The sequence below is a fragment of the Hemiscyllium ocellatum genome, chromosome 11, assembly GCF_020745735.1.
Source record: "Hemiscyllium ocellatum isolate sHemOce1 chromosome 11, sHemOce1.pat.X.cur, whole genome shotgun sequence".
In the NCBI taxonomy this organism is placed as follows: Eukaryota; Metazoa; Chordata; class Chondrichthyes; order Orectolobiformes; family Hemiscylliidae; genus Hemiscyllium; species Hemiscyllium ocellatum.
Window position 1 is genome coordinate 38246004 of NC_083411.1, and position 18315 is coordinate 38264318.

At 42.6% G+C, this 18315-nt stretch overlaps 1 protein-coding gene and 1 long non-coding RNA gene across 5 annotated transcripts in view; one reads left to right on the forward strand and one right to left on the reverse strand.

Moving 5' to 3' along the window:
• Positions 1 to 9650, reverse strand: part of LOC132820415 (paraspeckle component 1-like) — a 33858-nt gene extending 24208 nt beyond the window's left edge. For 2 of the 3 annotated variants that reach the window (XM_060832522.1, XM_060832524.1), the window contains exons 1-2: positions 9556 to 9650; positions 8978 to 9343 (exon numbers count right to left, since the gene is read on the reverse strand). In XM_060832522.1, the coding sequence (XP_060688505.1) occupies positions 8978 to 9334 (357 nt within the window). In that variant the 5' untranslated portion in view covers positions 9335 to 9343; positions 9556 to 9650. The remainder of the gene's footprint in view (positions 1 to 8977; positions 9344 to 9555) is intronic. The other variant, XM_060832523.1, reaches the window with a different exon arrangement.
• LOC132820417 (uncharacterized) lies at positions 9550 to 14966 on the forward strand. Of its 2 annotated transcripts, none has more exons than XR_009645195.1 (4): positions 9550 to 9828; positions 10379 to 10677; positions 13124 to 13293; positions 14544 to 14966. It is a non-coding gene; the product is annotated as an uncharacterized LOC132820417 (long non-coding RNA). The 2 variants fall into 2 exon arrangements; XR_009645194.1 differs by lacking the exon at positions 9550 to 9828 and adding an exon at positions 9839 to 10190.
• The last annotated feature ends 3349 nt before the right edge of the window (positions 14967 to 18315 follow it).

Consider the following 18315-nt stretch of genomic DNA (forward strand, 5'->3'; position numbering starts at 1 on the left):
AACTAAACCTCAAACTCTGAATAGTCAGTCAACTAAAGTTTAATAATTTAAAAAATTTGATTGGAGTTACAGGTCAGGCATAACTAATCACATTAGACCAAACCAAAGGACTGAATAGCTTTCATATTTTTAAATTCTCATGGAACAAATCAAACAAAGCCTCTCAGCCTTCACAGCTAAAGCTGAGGAATCATGCTTACGCATCCACTCTCCCACAAGCACAGGCCAGGGCTTCAAAAGTACTATTTCAAGATTCTGTGACAATGACAGCATTCAACTTTATTGTAACTGGCCGTTCCAACTCTGTCCATCGCAAAAACATGAAAACATTTGTTGCCTTAAAAGTGTGGATTTACTGTTGGGTGCATATACAAAATTAACATTTAACCCAAAACAAAGCAACTAATTCAATATCTGGAAAGAGGGTCACATCACTGCTCATTTTGCAGTGAAATGACTTGGAAGATATTGGGTGGCAAACTAAACAGACCTCGTCACAAAACCTGAATTTTTCCATTTCAATCCATTTTGAATTGTGCAGTTGCTGACATAAAACTAACTTTACTTGGCTTGCCACTTGGTTCAGCCAAGGTGAGAATAACCAAAATATGTTACAAATCAAAACCAAAAGAACTGTGGATGCTGTAAATCAGAATCAAAAGCAGAAATCGCTGGAAAAGGTGAAAGGTCTGGCAGCATTTGTGGTGAGAAATCAGAGTTAATGTTTTGGGTCAAGTAACATTTCCTCTGAACAGTTGAGGAAGGAGCACTCAACAAGAAAAGTTAACTCTGAGATCGTTCCACAATTGCTGCCAGATTTACTGAGCTTTTCCAGCGATTTCTGTTTTTATTTTTGCATGAGAGATCTCCTGAGATCTTGGAGCACCTCTTCACCTTCATTTGAAGTTAAGTTTCCAGATTCATCCTTTCATACTGAAGATCCTTGTCTTAAGTATCGAGCATTTTGGCTGCAGTCTAAGGTGCTGCAAGAATGCAAAGGATTGGTAATTGTCTGCAAAATCAGCATGAAGAGGGTACCAGCAAGTGGCAGAGCAGTTAATTCTGATATGCCTGCAAATGGATCCAAAATTATACTTCATTCATTAGATTTCTCAACTTTGAATGAGTAGGTATTCATTATCAAGTCCTTATCAAATAGTGGTTTATGTGAATTTGAAATGTGGCAAGTCTCTTTTCAATAAATATTCCCACAGGGCAAAAATGCTGTTCATTTGTATTGTAATACAGGGTGAGGCGGGTACTTCCAGGAGACGTGAGCGTTTACAGTCAGAAATACTGTTCAGCACAACTTTTTTTTATATAAGCAAGCAGATGACCTGGCTTTTTTTTGAAAATTATTTCAAGGACATAAAAGTTGCGTTTTAATTAGTTATTCATGGAGTGACCAGGAGATATCTTGTGCTGAAAGGTACTATTCTTTTTCTTGAGCAAACAATTAGTGCTCTTATCTGTAGAGTCATCATTGGAGAGAAAATAATTAATTAATGATTGACCCAAAAGTACCAAATCACCCAATTTGAAACTGAACCAGTGATCCTCAGGTTAAACTGCGCCATCATCCACCAGCAGAGCTAGCTAGCTGAGTTATTACAAAAACTTCCTGCACAAAGCTTTTAAATTCAACAACTTGTTGAAACATATTTTCACAATAAACACATCACATAACCATTAAACGTGTAGTCAAACTGGCCGTTTTGCAGTTTTAAACTGGCTGGAGAGCAAAATGGTGCCTTCCCTGCCATCCCACTGAGAGGACCTGTGCAAATGTACAACTGCTTCCTAATGTTTCACACTTGGGAGCAAGTTACAAGGAAATTGAAACTATACAGAACAAAAAGTGCATTATCAGGTCATAATGGCCCCAACTAAATCAGTTAATATTCATACCACACGTGGGTTTCCTCTCCTCCCATGTCAAACTTTGACCTAATCATAGTACTCCCTTGAGAGTCAAAGTCATAACAGCTTCATAGCACAGAGAAAGACTCTTTGGCCCATGCTGTCCATGCCATCAAACACCTGCCTACCCTAGTCACATTCTTCTTTTTAAGAAATCACAGAAGTAGATCAAACAAACCTGAAACTGCACAGTCATCCAGGAGAATCACAGATGATCTTCTGCCCCAACTGGATTTTCCTGCCTTTTCACACATCCTCGATTCTGAGATTAAAAAATTCAGCCCAACTAATTTATTTGACAAGGGAGAATCCACAACTCTCCAGATTAGAGATTTTCAAAGATTCACAACCTTTTGATCAACCCTCGTCTCAGTTCTAAATTAAGAAACCCCCTAATGAGAGACTAGTTTCCCAGATTTCCAAGCCAGAGGAAAATAATCTCAGTGACTACTAAAGTCCCTTCAGAATTTGAGGGTTCAACAAGATGACTTCCCATTGTTTTTCCAGCTCTGGAAACGCATATCGAATTTACTCAGCCTGTCATCATGAGGCCAACATACACATCCCAGGATGAGACTGTGTTTGACCCGATTGCAGCCTCACCTCCAATCTTCTATACCCCAAGAAATTAACACTGATACGTGGTTGACATCATTAATTGCATCCTGAACCCACATTACTGGTTTCACTTCTTCAAACCATGGTCTCTGCCTTATATTATTTTGTTGAGTGTTGGTTCTTTATGTCATACTTCCAACAGCAGCACTCAATAAAACCACTTTTTATATTATTTGCTTCAACTTGGAAAGTAAGAAAGTTGCAAACAACACCAAGATAATCAGCACGCTAGAGAGTTCATCCAAACCTACCAAAGTCCTCATGTAGGTCAACAACATTCACCACTGATTCTTCACTATCTTCAATGTCATGTACAAAAAATTGCCAAAACATGACCCAACATTGGAAATTCCATTACCAAACAATTGTCAGAGGCTGACCAAGACAGTTCAGAACCACTGCATCCCATTTGAGCTGCAATGAAGCCCCCAAGCTGATATCCAAATCTTTCAGACAAAACCATCTGGAACAGTGGTTTGACAACCACCATCTAAGTCCTTAATCAATGCTTTAGTTAGTTATCGTCTCCAGGCATTCCATCCTCAAGTTGCACTGGACAAATGCCAACCAAGGCTTGCCTCATTTTCGCTGACCCATCCAGTGCTTAGAGAATTACACGAGCTCTGGGTCCGGCAGAACTTGTATTTCAAAATCTCAATTTTGTGTCGCAAATCCCCCCCCCCATGATCTCACCCCTCATCTCGATACTACTCAAAATTTGGCCTGAAGTGTGACCTGCCTAATTTTCATACTTGAGCACTAAAGGCAATGCACATCCTGGAACTACCTCACCTTCAACACTGGAACATTTACCAAGACAGACAGTTCATCATTTAAGCACCTCGTCAAATGTTTTACAAAAGTCCATATACACAACATCCACTGCCCTCCCCACATCAATCTTTGTCACTTCCTCAAAAAAACTCAATTAAGTTTGTGAGGCAACACCTCCCTTGCATAAAGCCCATTCTTCTCCAAATGCAAGAAAATCCCTAAGAATCTTCTCCAATAACTTCCCTAGCACTGGGGTAAGGTTCAGTGGCTTACCATTTCCTGGCTTATCCCATTGCCTTTCTTAAAACAAAGGAACAACTGTGGCTATTCTCCAGTCTTCTGGATCCTCACATGTGGCTAAAGAGGAGACAAAGATCTCTATCAAGTCCTCAGCAATCCCCTCCCTTAACTCCTTCAGGATCCTGGTATAGACCTCCATCTGGCTTTGGAGAGTTATCGACTTTAAATGTTTTTCAAGGCACGCAACACTGCCTCCTCCTTAGCACTGGCATGCCGCTGACAATCTACCCCTCTCTAATCTTACCAACATCCAAGTCTTTTCCCTGATGAGAACAGATGCGAAATACTCACCAACTTCCTCTGGTCCCATGCCTCAATCCCATCCTTTAGCCTCAAGTTAACCTTTCCTTTGCCTAGTTACCCTCTTGTCCCTAATATTCTTTATCCTACAAGTCAAGGACATTTCATGACCCCCTTCTATCCCTCATTTGTTTCAGCTCGTTCTGCCTCCATTATACTCAAGAGCCTTGTCCTAAACGATGTAAAAGCATCTTTTGTCTTTCTGATGAAATTTTCAATATCTCATGTCAACCAAGATTCCTGAATCTTGCCATTCTTATATTTAATCCTCACAGGAGCATACCAGTCCCAAACTCTGATCAGCTGACCTTTAAAAGGTATTCATGTCGGATATGGATTTACCTTCAAATAACTGTGCCCATTCTAATTTCTCCAGTTCCAGCCTAATACATTTTGGAATTACCATTCCCCAATTTAGCAGTTTCACCACAAGACCAGTCTTACCCTTATGCATAATCTCTTAAACATGCAGAATTATAATCACAGGTCCCAAATTTGCCCACATTTAGATTACTTACAGTGTGGAAACAGGACCTTTGGCCCAACAAGTCCACACCGACCCGCTGAAGCGCAACCCACCCATACCCCTACATTTACCCCTTATCTAACACTAGAACAATTTAACATGACCAATTCACCTGACCAGCACATCTTTGGACTGTGGGAGGAAGCCGGAGTACCCGGAGGAAACCCATACAGACACAGGGAGAATGTACAAACTCCACATAGTCAGTCACCCGAGTCGGGAAATGAACCCGGGTCTCTGGCATTGTGAGGCAGCAGTGCTAACCACTGTGCCACCGTGCCCCCCACAGGCTGTCAGTCCTATGTTTCTCTAAACCAAGTTTCTGGAACTTCTATCTAAGACCTTGGCATAAAGAAGTTCCAGTCAATCACGGGTGCCAAATTTACCCACATTTAAATTGGCCAGATTCACCCCCCAGTACAAGGTCTAATACACCCTGTCCCAAGCTGGACTTGTTTTCCCAAGAAACCCTCGTGGATGCACCGTACAAATTATGCCAGGGTTTTAGATAGTCTTCAAGACACACGAGTTTCATCCCTGGTATTTAATCAGCACTCAATTCATAACACCACATTACCTCTACATGTTAGGAAGTAGCCCCTCAGATGGAGAATATCAGCTGCACATTTACTGCAAGCAAGTAGCTAAGGCAGCAAACTTCATGAATTGCTCTGCTTTCAGGAATAAGTGGGGACAATACTGAGAGTGAACTTTATAGCAGATAATCAAATGTAATACTGCAATATCTACAGAATAAAGCTCTGAACATGCAGTTCTATTTCACTCAACTGATTTTTTTGTTCTCCTAAATATGAAAAGCAAAAGACATTTTAAAAGGGTTGCTTACCCTAGACTGATAAAGACAAACATCACAAATGCCTAAACTACCCTATTTACCCACCTTCAAGAATTTGTGGACAAGCACGCCAAGAGTCAGAGTCAGAGTGTCCTGCCACTTACTGGGTCCTCCTGTCATTCTTCAAAAGTACATCACCTCACACTTATCAGAGTTGAATTCCATCTGTCACTAATTGGCCAATCCTGTAACCAAAGACTTCTTCTGCACTATCAAACACCCAACCAACCCTCATGTCATCCAAACACTTGCTTATCACCATTCACCCCCACCCCCAACATTGTCATCTACAGTATCACTTCTAGCCCAAGCACAGAGTTATATTGGATTGAGACCACAGATTTCTGGAATACAAATATCCAATGCCAAGCCTTAACATGCACATTTCTAGGTAAAGAAGGGAGTAAAAAATTGGCTTTAAAACAAAAGAATTCTGCTAGGTAGTTTACAACCTTCAATTGAGTTTAACAATTTCAAAGCATGAACATCATCTTCATTACCTTGCCATCCTAAGTCTTACTTTTCAGGACTGTACAGAGCATAGGTAACATATTTTCAACTGTTTAGATTTCTCATTTGCACCACAGCTCTCTCAGCTTCTCTTTTGCAATCTCCTTTTTTCCTCTCTCATTCTATCTATTTGGACAGCACCTCCACATAGCCTAATTTGCTGCTCCTCCCCAGCTATCTTTAATGCTGACAAAGGGTGACTGGATTCAAAATGCTAACTACTTTTCTCTCTGCATATGCTGCCAAATCTGCCATGCTTCTCCAGTATTCCTTTTGGAAGATGCCTAATTACAGTTTACCCAAGACAACTTGTAAAGTTCTTTAAACTATATATTAAACATGTCATTTCAACAATATAGAAAGCATATAGCAAGACGGTTGGCAAAAACAAAATAATAGAAAGACAGGATTGCAGATGCTGGAGATCAGATTTAAAAAAGTGGCACTGGAAAAGCACAGCAGGTCAGGCAGCATCCAAGGAGCAGGGAAGTCTATGTATCGGACATAAATCCTTCAGCAGGAATGCTTGGGGGGGGGGGGGGGGGGGGGGGGAGAGAACACAATAGAGCTAATTACAGTTAACCAACTCACAATGCACTATAATTTAAATGCCACCCTTAAACAACTTGTATTGGTTAAAAAGTGAAGATTCAAGAAGTGTTAAAACCATAAATTAGAATTCAGATGGTTATGATCCACGATGTTATTATACAAGGTCCCAGGTTATCCGATAAAGAGCTCATCCATTAACAAACCTAGCAAAAGCACTGAATTAAGGGGTGAAAGTGCCAATACACATGGTCCAGATTTTTGTTTATCGTTGGCAATGTGCATTTGTTAATAGTGGTCCAATATGCTGAGGTAGTCGATCTTGGAGATGAAAACCCTCTTTTTAGAACAAAATATGCATTTAGCATTCCAATACAGTTCACATATAAGCTAATTTGTTTAGATAAATGCACTACATAGAAAATGAACAACCCCCTCCAACGAATCAGAATGATTTTGGTTGAAGTTCCAATTTCGAGACAGGAAATTGGCTGATGGTTTGATGCTTGACAAACTATGAGAAAGCGAGGTCTGCAGATGCTGGAGATCAACGTCATAGAGGGTTGTACTGGAAAGGTACAGCCGATCAGGCAGAATCCAAGGAGAAGAGTTGACATTTCAAACATAAGTTCTTCATCAGAGGTAATGGTAGTAAGTTGAAGAGGAGGGTGGAGCTATAGGTGGGAAGGAAGATGGACAGGTAGAACAGATCAAGTGAGCAACTGCTAAGTTGGAAGGTTGAATGTGGGGGGCGGGGAATAACAAAACTGGTGAAATCCACATTGATCCCGTATGATTAGAGGGTCCTAAGGCAGAAGATGAGATATTATTCCTCCAGATGTCAGGTGGCTAGAATTTGGTGTGGAGGCAGCCCTAAACTTGCATGTCCTTGGCGGAGTGGGAGTGGGGAGTTAAAAAGTGTTCGCCAACAGGGTGGTGAGGCTGCTTAGCGTGTGTGGCCTAGAGATGTTCTCTGAAACATTCAGCAAATTGGCATTCAGTCTCCCCAATGTAAAGGAGATAACATTGAGAGCAGTGGATCCTTAGTACGTGTTCCAGATGTTCTCTGAAACATTTCACAATTTGCCATCCAGACTCCCCAACATACAGGAGACCACATCAAGAGCAACCAAATGCACACACGTCATCTACTGTGCTCCAGATACAACTCATCATCCTCTGCCATTTCTGTCACCTACAAACAGACCCCACCACCAGAGATATATTTCCTGCCCACCCCTATCTGCATTCCAGAAAGACCATTTCCTCCACGAGTCCATTGTTAGGTCCACCCCACCCACCAACCAACCCACCCTCTACTCCCAGTACATTTCCCTGCCACCACAAGTAGTGCAAAACCTGTGCCCACACCTCCATCCAAGGTCCCAAAAGATCTTTCACATCCACTAGATATTTACCTGTACTTCCACACACCTCATCTGCTGCATCAGCTGCTCTCAATAGGCTCTCCACTACACTGTGGAAACTGGACGCCAATTTGCTAAACATTTCAGAGAACATCTCTGGGACACATGCACTAAGCAACCCCATCACAATGCGGGCGAACACTAACCCCCACTCCTATTGCGCCAAGGACACGCAAGTCCTGGGCCTTCCCCACCGCAAAACTCTAGCCACCAGACGCCTGGAGGAAGAACGCCTCATCTTCCGCCCTGGGACCCTCCAACCACACAGGATCAATGTGGATTTCAACAGTTTCCTCAAATCCTTCTCTTGCCCCCCCCCAACCTTATCCCAGATCCAACCTTCCAACTTGGCACCACCCTCTTGAACTGTCTTACCTGTTCATCTTTCTTCCACCTATCCACGCTACCTTATTCTCCAACCTATCACCTTCATCCCCTCTTTCATCTACCTATCGCAATCCCAGCTATCTTTCCTCCAGCTGCACCCCACCCCCCAAGCCTCCCATTTATCTCTCAGCCCCCTTTGGCCTACCCCTCATTCCTGATGAAGAGCTTATGCTCAAAATGTTGACTCGCCTGCTCCTTGGATGCTGCCTGACCTGCTTTTCCACCACCACACTCTTCAACTTGACAAACTCCAACCCTCAATTAACAGCTTAAAGATTCCAAGGAAACTTGTAAAGAGAAACGTAATTGAAAACAATTGCCAACGTGTCCAATTTTCCAGTTATTGAAAACATATACTGCATGAAATCTCCATTTTGAAAATCGGAAAAAAAAACCCGATTTGCAACAGCAATTAACCGAATTCATAATTTCTCCACCCTTAAATTACACTGATCAAAATAAGCATCCAGTGCGGGGAAAAAGAAACAGACTGATTCTCCCTTGGCTGGGGGAAGGACTTAAACCAGTTTCAAACGTAGAAAACGGTAAGAAAAAGAACGGTCACCAAACCATACATTTTGGGACTGGACAACATCAAACTCGCAGGAGCCGACCAACCAGTTCTTTTGAAAGGGAAATTTTTAAAAAGGTTAAAATAACATTAAAGTCATTGCAAGATCTGCGATCGTGCATAAGATCTGTAGTAGGAATCCGACAAGAATAGCTGGTTAAATGCAAGAAATGGTGTGAGTGAGTGCGCGCTTGGGTGGGGAGGGGCAGAGAACAAAGACCCGGAGAAAGGCCACTCACCAGCCTGATGAAGCCGAACCCTTTATCCTTGTTGATGAAGATCTCGGACGGCTCTCCGTACTTTTCGAACATTTTCTTGAACTCATCGTCGCTCACGTCGTTGGGCAGGTTGCCGACGAACAGGCGGCAGCGCTGCGTGTAGGTTTTCTCGCCAGGCTTGCGGAAATTGGTCATGTCGACGGTGATGCCGGCGGACTCGGCTCGGTCGCCGCCATGTCGGGAGGCCGCCTGGTGATGGTGGTTGTTGGCGGCAGCACCGCCGGGCCCGGAGCCCGGATCCTGGCGGTAATCCCTCTTACGCGGGCTGTTGTTGTCGTTGCGGTTCCTGCCGCCGGATTTCTGGATGTGGTCTTGCATGATTCTGAGCTTCAACGACAAAAATAAAATCTAAACTCAAAAGGTTAAAGAAAATGGAAAAATAAATTGCCGCCGCCTCCCGCTCGATTTTTCCTTCCTGAAGGACCCTACTTTTGATGCGTATTTTACAAGGCTTTTACACGCGGTTATAAAATGTGCGTTGATTAATTTTGATTAAAATCGAAGGATTTTTTGTTGTTAAATTTGTTCTTTTTTTTTACCTCACAATCTCAGGTCACTGCGACTGAAGAACAAACCAAAACCGCGAGGGAAAGGCGCCGGAAAAAAAAATCCCTGCACTTCAACCAAACATGGAAACTGTGACTGGGGTGGTACCTCCGACTTCTCGATAGCTAATTGGTAAATTCCATCGGAATCATGACGACAGCTTAAGGCGTCACAATGGAGGAGCGCCAATATCTTACTGCCCATTGGTCATCATGCTCGTCAATCATTCTCCGGGCCGAGAGCTATCATGTTCGTATGAGCCGAAGGTCAGCATGTGCTCAGTGTCTGTGTTGTTCCGGGTGCGGGCGGAGACTACAAGAATTATTATACAGGACGCTTTTTAAACTCAGGTTGAAAGTATGTGCACAAACAAAGCACAATCAAACATAGTTAAAAATTGGTTCCGTACTCCCTGAATTGATAGTGAGTTTGGAGGATTTTGGAGATTACAACATTGAGATTTAGTCGAAACAAAATAATTCATAGTTTTACAGTTGCTAATATTTTGTTATTTCTCGTGAGGGAGGGTTTACTATTTTTCAACAAAGAGTAGGCCAAGGAGAATGTTGGTCACCTATTGTTTTACGAATTAAGAACTCCGGATATGTCAAGTATAGAGTAATAAAAGGTATACGTAAAGCACTTTTTTTCTCAAATAGTTACCCTTCGTGCTTTGCTCAAGGTTTTGCTGAGCAACATTTTTATTATACAAGTTATGCCTTGACGCAGAGAACCGAAAATCTCTGCATCGAAGCGAGAAGACTGAGTACTGATTTTTGAGTTAATTTCTGCCCATTCTTTCCTATTAAACTGTAGGAGCAGGAATAAGCTATCCAGCTCATAAGCTTGTTCCGCTATTTTATGAGATGATGGCTTACGTCGATGCTCAACTCCACTTTCCTGCCTTTACCCCTGATTAAAGATCCATCCCAGCCTTCAATATATTTATTAATCCAGCCTCTGGAGTCCTCTGTGGTAAAGAGGGAAAGGCGCCACTATCCTGTGAGAGAAGAAACTCCTCATCAAGGTAGACAACTCCCCAACGAATACTGTTGAAGGCTAGGGGAGAAAATGCTGGAGCCGTTGTATCCTCTTTTGTCACAGGAGAGATCACAGTAAGTTGGAAAGTTGTCAATGTTGTTTGTTTAAGAAGGGCTAATCCACTAAAGTAAAGGCTGGTCGGCTTTACAAAAGTCATAGGGGAAATTATTGGATAGGATTTTTAAGGTCAGGATTTACTCATATTTGGAAAAGTATGATTTTATTAGCAATAAGTAATATAACTTTTTGCAGGACGGTTATGTCTCTTAAACTTGATTGAGCATTTTGAGGAAGTGATAATGATGATTGAGGGCTGCATCGGCTCCAGTGGTGAGCACTACTGCCTCACAGCGCCAGGGATTCAGCTTTGATTCCAGCCTTGGGTGACTGCGGAGTCTACACATTCTCCTCCTATCTGCATGGGTTTCGACTGGGTGCTCCAGTTTCCTCCCACAGTTCAAAGTTGTGCAGGTTCAGTGGATTGGCTATGCTGTGCTAAATTATCCATAATGTCTAGGGATACACTGGCTGGGTTAATGCGGGGCTACAGGGAGGGGTCTGGGTGGAATTCTCTTTGGAAGGTCATGCAGACTCGATGGGCTGAATGGCCTCCGTCTCAGTAGTTATTCTGTGAGGGCAGGGCGGTGGATGTGGGACTTTAGCAAGGCCTTTGACAAGGACTCTAGTAGCAGGGTAATACAGTAGGTTAAGTTATGTGGGATCCACGATAAGGTGAATACAGAATTGACTTGGTCATAGTCAACAAAGTAGTGCTGGAAGGGTCTGTTCCTGACTGGAGATCTGTGACCAATGGTGTTCCACAGGGATCAGTGCTGCAACCCCAATTTTTTGCAATATATAGATATGATTTGGAGGAGATTGTAGGTGATCTGATTAAGAAGTATGCAGCAAACACTGGTGGAGCTGCAGATCGTGAGGGGGATTACTAGAGGATACAGCAGCATGTACACAGGCTGGGGGATGACACAGATAAATGGCAGATGAAATTTAATCCAGACAAATGTGAGGTGATGCATTTTGGAATGCCTAATGCAAGAAGGAACATACAGTAAATGGCAGAACGCTGAGAAGCATTAACATACAGAGTGATCTAGGCATTCATAGTTCCCCGAAAGTCATAATGCAAGTGATAAGCTGGTCAAGAAGGAATATGGTATGCCCTTATCAGTCAAGACATTGCATATGAAATTTGCCAAGTCCTGCTTCAACTGTGTAGAACTTTAGTTAGGCCACATTTCAAATAATGTGTACAGTTCTGGTCATCATACTACCAGAATAATGTGAAAGCTTTGGAAAGGGTACAGAAAAGGTTTACCAGGATGTTGTCTCTGCTACGAGAAGGGATTGGCCAAATCTGGTTTATTTTCTGTTGGATGTCAGAGGCTGAGAGACTATCTGATAGAATTTTACAAAGTTACTGGAGGCTTGAATAGAATAGATAGATGGTCTCTTTTTTGAATTTGTGGGCGGTACGGTGGCACAGTGGTTGGCACTGCTGCCTCACAGCCCCAGAGACTTGGGTTCAATTCCTGCCTCAGGCGACACTCTGTGTGAAGTTTGCACATTCTCCCCGTGTCTACATGGGTTTCCTCCGGGTGCTCTGTTTTCCTCCCACAATCCAAAAATGTGCAGGTTAGGTGAATTGGCCATGCTAAATTGCCCGTAGTGTTAGGTGAAGGGGTAAATGTAGGGAATGGGTCTGGGTGGTTGCGCTTTGGCGGGTCGGTGTGGACTTGTTGGGCCGAAGGGCCTGTTTCCACACTGTAAGTAATCTAATCTAATTCCCATCACTAAGGGACATGGATTTAAGGTAAAAGAGGGAAAGTTTAAAAGGAGATGTGAGAGGTAAGTTTTCTTTTCCCCCGCAGAGAGTGTTAAGTGCCTGGAATGTGCTACCAGGTAGACGGTAGAAGTAAATACATGAGTAGTGCTTAAGAGGTATCTTGGCAAATACATGAATAGGCAGGGAATAGAGGCAAAAGTTTACAGTTTAGAAAGGCAGTGCAGTCTTGATGGGCTGCAGAGCCTGTTCCTGTCCTGTACTGTCCTTTGTAAAACAAAAGGTAGCCATAGAAGAATGAGGAGTAGAGCTCCTCCCCTCTATGCCAGGTATAGCATTTATATGCAGGATATCAAGAATTGTGAAACTGTGTTGAGGTACATCAGTGGGGAACTTGCTGGGTGGAGAAAAGTTGAATTGTACTGCACTCCTGAGCATAATCAGTTTAGTGTTGAACCCTCAGGCTGCATGCTGGAATATACAGGGGACCCAACCCCCAACCTGAATTTTACTTCTGTTGGGATTGAACTAAAAAAATCAAGATATTATGCCATACTTGTATGAAATCTTAATTAGACTACACTTGGCATTCTGTATACAATTGTAGCTAACCTATTTGATAAAAGATATAAAGGTATTTGGGAACATGCAAAAACTTACAATTATGACACCACAAACGAGAGTTTGTATTTTAAATGATGATCGAGCTTTCCTTTCAGGACCAGTGGCAGCAAAGCTCCTCCAGAGAATAGGACGGTCTCATTGGAGGCAGCAGACTCTTCAAGATGGCGGCGCCGACAAGGTGACATTTGCAGCTGAAGCAGGGCTAGTGGCTCAGTGCTAGCCTGGCCTGGCAGTGGAGCCAGGGACTCCTGGTTGCAGGATGAGTGTGAGTTCAGCGGCGTTAACAAATTGGGCCCAGTGGCAAAGTCTTCAGCTTACAATGGGGCAATGTTCTAACAGCCTGTAATTTTCAAATGAATCTGTTGGGACTGGTGTCGTCTGATTTCTGACCTTGTCAACCACAGCTCAACCCCAGCATCTCCACATCAAAATTAACATAGGACGCATGGTTAATAAGTTTGCAGATGAAACCAAACGAATGATGTAGTGGACAATGAAGATGATCATTTCAGAGTACAATGGAATTTTACTTAAATGGGCCAATGGGCTGAAGAGTGGTAGTTGGAGTTTAATTTAGGTAAATGTGAGGTGTTGTACCTTGGTAAGGTAGACCAGTGCAGGATTACCTGCACAGTTAATAGGAGGGCCCTGGCGAGTGTTGCCAAAAAAAAGAGACCCGAGGTCATGTGCATAGTTCCTTGAAAGTGGAGTCATGGGTAGAAGGGTGGTAACTAGGGCATTTAGCACACTTGCTTTCATTGATTAAAACTGAGTATAAGAGAGGAGCCACCATGATGTACCTGTACAGGACATTGGTGAGACTACTTTTAGAATACTGCGTACAGTTCTGTTCACCCTCTATAGGAAAGAAGGTTAAACTTGAAAGGGTGCAGTAAACCTTTTCCAGGATGTTCCCAGGACTGGAGCGTTTGAATTAAAGGAAGAGGGTGAATAGGCTGGGGCTTTTTTTCAGAGGCTGAGGGGTGATGTTATAGACATTTATAAAATCATGAGAGACATGGATAGGGTGAATAGCCAAGGTCTTTTTTTCTAGGGTGGGAGAGTCCAAAACTGGAGGGCATAGATTTAAGGCACCAGGGAAAGATTTTAAAAAGTCTTGAGGAGTAACATTTTCATACAGCTGGTGGAGGCGGATACAAATACAAGGCATTTGGAGGCATATGTGAATAGGAAGAGGGATATGGGCCAAATGTTGGCAAATGAGATGTAGTCAGTTTCGGATGCCTGGTTGGCACAGATAAGTTGAACTGAAGGGTTTGTTTCTGTGCTATATGACTATGACATCTGTGAACCAGTTTTTAATGTCAAGCAATCATAATTTCATGATTACACTTACATACCACAAGTTGCCACACTGGAGTTTGAACCTACATCTCTTTGCCTGAGCATCTGTTGATATTGCCACTGTGCTACCAAATCTCTTAAGTAGTTGCTGATAGCAGTTATTTCTAATGATCTTCCAAGTGTGATTCAGTCTGTGAATGTGTGTTTCAGGAAACCTCTCAAGTATAATGTCCAAAAGATACTGAACAATTGAATATCAGAAAACAAGAAGGCATTGTCTTTTGGCAGAAATATGTGAACACCCTCACTGGCCACATTGTGTTGATGGGTTGTAGCTGCACGGAATATACTTCACCCCAATATTGTTTAAAAAATCATTTCTAAAGTATAAAACACCAAATGTGATCAATGGCATTAATAACACTTGTTGAAGGATGACTCTGAAATAATATGGTGAAGAAGATTCATACAAAGATCTTTTACAATGATATGATTGGAACAAGTTATTCAGTGCTTCAGATGGTGATCAGAGGAATTGCGAAGGATTTTAACATGAAGAATTGTCACTAATTTTGATATGTATGTTTCTTTGAATGAAATTTATATAGTTCATAATGTTATAAAATGAAAAATGTTAGAGCATTAATGTTTTTGGCTTTCACTTTATTCCATTCTGACATCCATTTGATTTTATTCCAAATCAAGTACAGGTTGATCCTGTAAAACATCACCCCTGCAACAGTCAACGTGAAGATAGGTGTGCAGTACTCACCATGTTGAAGCCATGCTCTTGGTTCTTCTATCATGTCGCCTTGCCACTGTCTCATTTCATGAACCATCTCACATTACAGTTTGTAAACCCCAAAGCAGGTGTGGTATGCAGGACTTAATTTAACAATGCAAAGAGATTATTGACTCTTTTGCAACACTCCACCCACAATCCAGGGGTGACTTAACTTTTCAGTCAAGTTCTTTCAACTTCTAAAAAGAAGGCATTGCTTTTTCCTAGAAGAGAAGCTGCAGGGACAGAAAGGGATGGCTAACCTGTGGAGCGACACAGTGTCTCCCCTCTGCAATGGTGGCAGCAGGCTCTTAATCAGGTCATGTCTCCTGTGGAGTGGTGCGGGGGTCTTCACATTTAGTGAAGTGGTAATCAATTCCAGTTCACAGGTGCAGGGATCTTCACATTTGCAAGAAGGCTGACAATGTTGCTGAAGCAATATGAAGAGTAGATAAAGTGTGGCGCTGGAAAAAGCACAGCAGATCAGGCAGCGCCTGAGGAGCAGAAGACTCAACATTTCAGGTAGGACCCTTCAGCAAGACTGTGGAGGGGGAAGGGAGCTAAGAAATAAATAGAGGAAGGGAATTGGGGCTGGTGGAAAGGGAGGTGGTATGAGTGGATGCAGGTAAGAGGTGATTATCATAGGTCGGTCGGATGGATGGGAAGGAAGATGGAAAGGAAGGTCAGGTCAAGACGGCAATGCCGAGTTGGAGGGTTGTATCTGGGATGAGGTGGGCGGTAGGGAGATTTCAGAACTGGTGAATTCAATGTTGAAGCCATGTGATTGGAGGCTCCCAAGGTGGAAGATGAGTAGTTGTTCTTCCAGTTTGTGGATGGCCTTGTTTAGGCAGTGGAAGAGACTTAGAATGGATATGTCATTGGGGGAGTGGGAGAGAGTTGCAATGGATGACCACCTGATGGGATTATTTGGTGCATATGGACCAGAGAGTGTTCCCCAAACCGTTTCGCTGATGAACCTGATGTGCTTTTTTCAGCGCCACACTATCTACTCTGACTCTCCAGCATCTGCAATCCTCACTATCTCCTAGAAGCAGTAAGGCAGCACAATATGCAGGGCTGGCAGCCCATGACATATAGCACCAGTACCTTTAAGTCATGTTTTTCTGTGAGTAAGTCAATGATTTGTCAATAAGTCTTCTCTCTGATACCTTACACTCATGCTATCTCTATTACTCCACCCACCTCCCCACACTACCATTCCTTCAAAATCTTTCCCACCTCAACCCTTGACACCACTAAACTTACATGACCTCTGTGCTGCTTTTTACTCATGTGCTTGAGACATTTCCCTGCTTGCACCAAATGTAACAGCTATGGCAATCATATTAATCTCCTTTAATACATGCCTTTCTTTCATATTTTGGAGATGCCTGTGGTGGACGGGTGAACAAAGTTAAAAATCACACACACCAGGTTATAGTCCAACAAGTTTAATTGGAAGCACCAGCTTTCGGAGTGCCACACCTTCATCAGGTGGTTGTGGAGTATAAGATTGTAAGACACAGAATTTATAGCAAAAGTTTACAGTGTCATGCAACTGAAATTATATATTGAAAAAGACCTTGATTGTTTGTTAAGTCTCTCAGCTGTTAGAATGACCATGTTAGTTTCACTTCTTTCATATGTAAATCGCAAAACTTTTTTTAAAAAGTTACATTCTCAAGTAAACTTGGTGTCAGCCCAGACATTCTAACAGATGAGAGACTTAACAAACAATCAAGGTCTTTTTCAATGTATAATTTCAGTTACATCACACTGTAAACTTTTGCTATAAATTCTGCGTCTTACAATTATGTACTCCACAACCACCTGATGAAGGAGCAGCACTCCGAAAGCTAGTGCTTCCAATTAAACCTGTTGGACCATAACCTGGTGTTATGATGTTTAACTTTCTTTCATATGGGGAGGAAAACAACCCCCATTGGGCAGAAAGACAAGACAAATTATGCCTGACATTTGATCGTCACCCCTTATGTGGAGAGCATCCTTAGTGAACACTTGAGTGACTGACTGATCCTGGAATGACATTAGAAGCTGTCTTTGAGTTACCATCAAGAGGCCCAAATGAAGGCTATCCTTCACGACTTGGCTGACGTCTGCTAACAACTTTGCTTTGTATCTATGCTAAATGGCAAGGCAAGAGTAAAGTAATATGAGCTTGGTATCTTTTGCTGAAGGGGCAAGACAATGCAAGGCAAGGACGCTGAGCATCCAAGTCTGCTCAGAATAAGTTAGCATGATGATCATGAGCAAAGAGCCGGGAGATGCAGCCTGATCCAGTCCATAGGAATTCAATTTAGGTAAGTGTGAGATGCTGCATTTTGGAAAGGCAAACCAGGGCAGAACTTATACTTAATGTTAAGGTCCTGGGGAGTGTTGCTGAACAAAGAGACCTTGGAGTCCAGGTGCAAAGTTTTGAAAGTGGAGTAGCAGGGAGACAGGATAGTGAAGAAGCCATTTGGTATGCTTGCCTAGATTGGTCAGTACATTGAGCTCAGGAGTTGGGAGATCATGTTGTGGCTGTACAGCACATGGGTTAGATACTTTTGGAATACTTCATGCAACTCTGGTCTCCCTGCTATAGAAAGGATGTTGTGAAACTTGAAAAAGTTCAGAAAAGATTTAGAAAAATATCGTTAGGGTTGGAGGGCTTGAGCTATAGGGAGAGGCTGAATAGGCTGGAGCTATTTTCCCTGGAATGTTGGAGGTTGAGGGGTGACTTTACAGAGGTTTAAAAAAATCATGAAGAGCTTGGGTAGGGTGAATGGCCAAGTCTTTTCCCCAGGATAAGGTAGTCCAAAAGGTGAGGGGAAAGATTTAAAAGGGATGTTTTTGCACACAGATTGATGCATGTATAAAATGAGCTGCCAGAGGAAGTGCTGGAGGTTGGTACAATGACAACATTTAAAAAACATCTGGATAGGTATAGGAATAGGAAGGGATTAGGGGCACATGGGCCAAATGTTTCAAATGGGAGTAAATCAGTTTAGGATATCTGGTCAACATGGATGAGTTGGACTGAAGAGTCTGCTTCCATGCTGTGCATCTCAATGATACGAAAACCTGGGTACATGCTAGACAGTTGCCTTGATGCAGTATGTCAATGATAGTTGCCAATGCAGCACTGAAGTGCAGAAATATCCTATACATGGATTGGAGATGTGCTATGTGAGTTCTTAG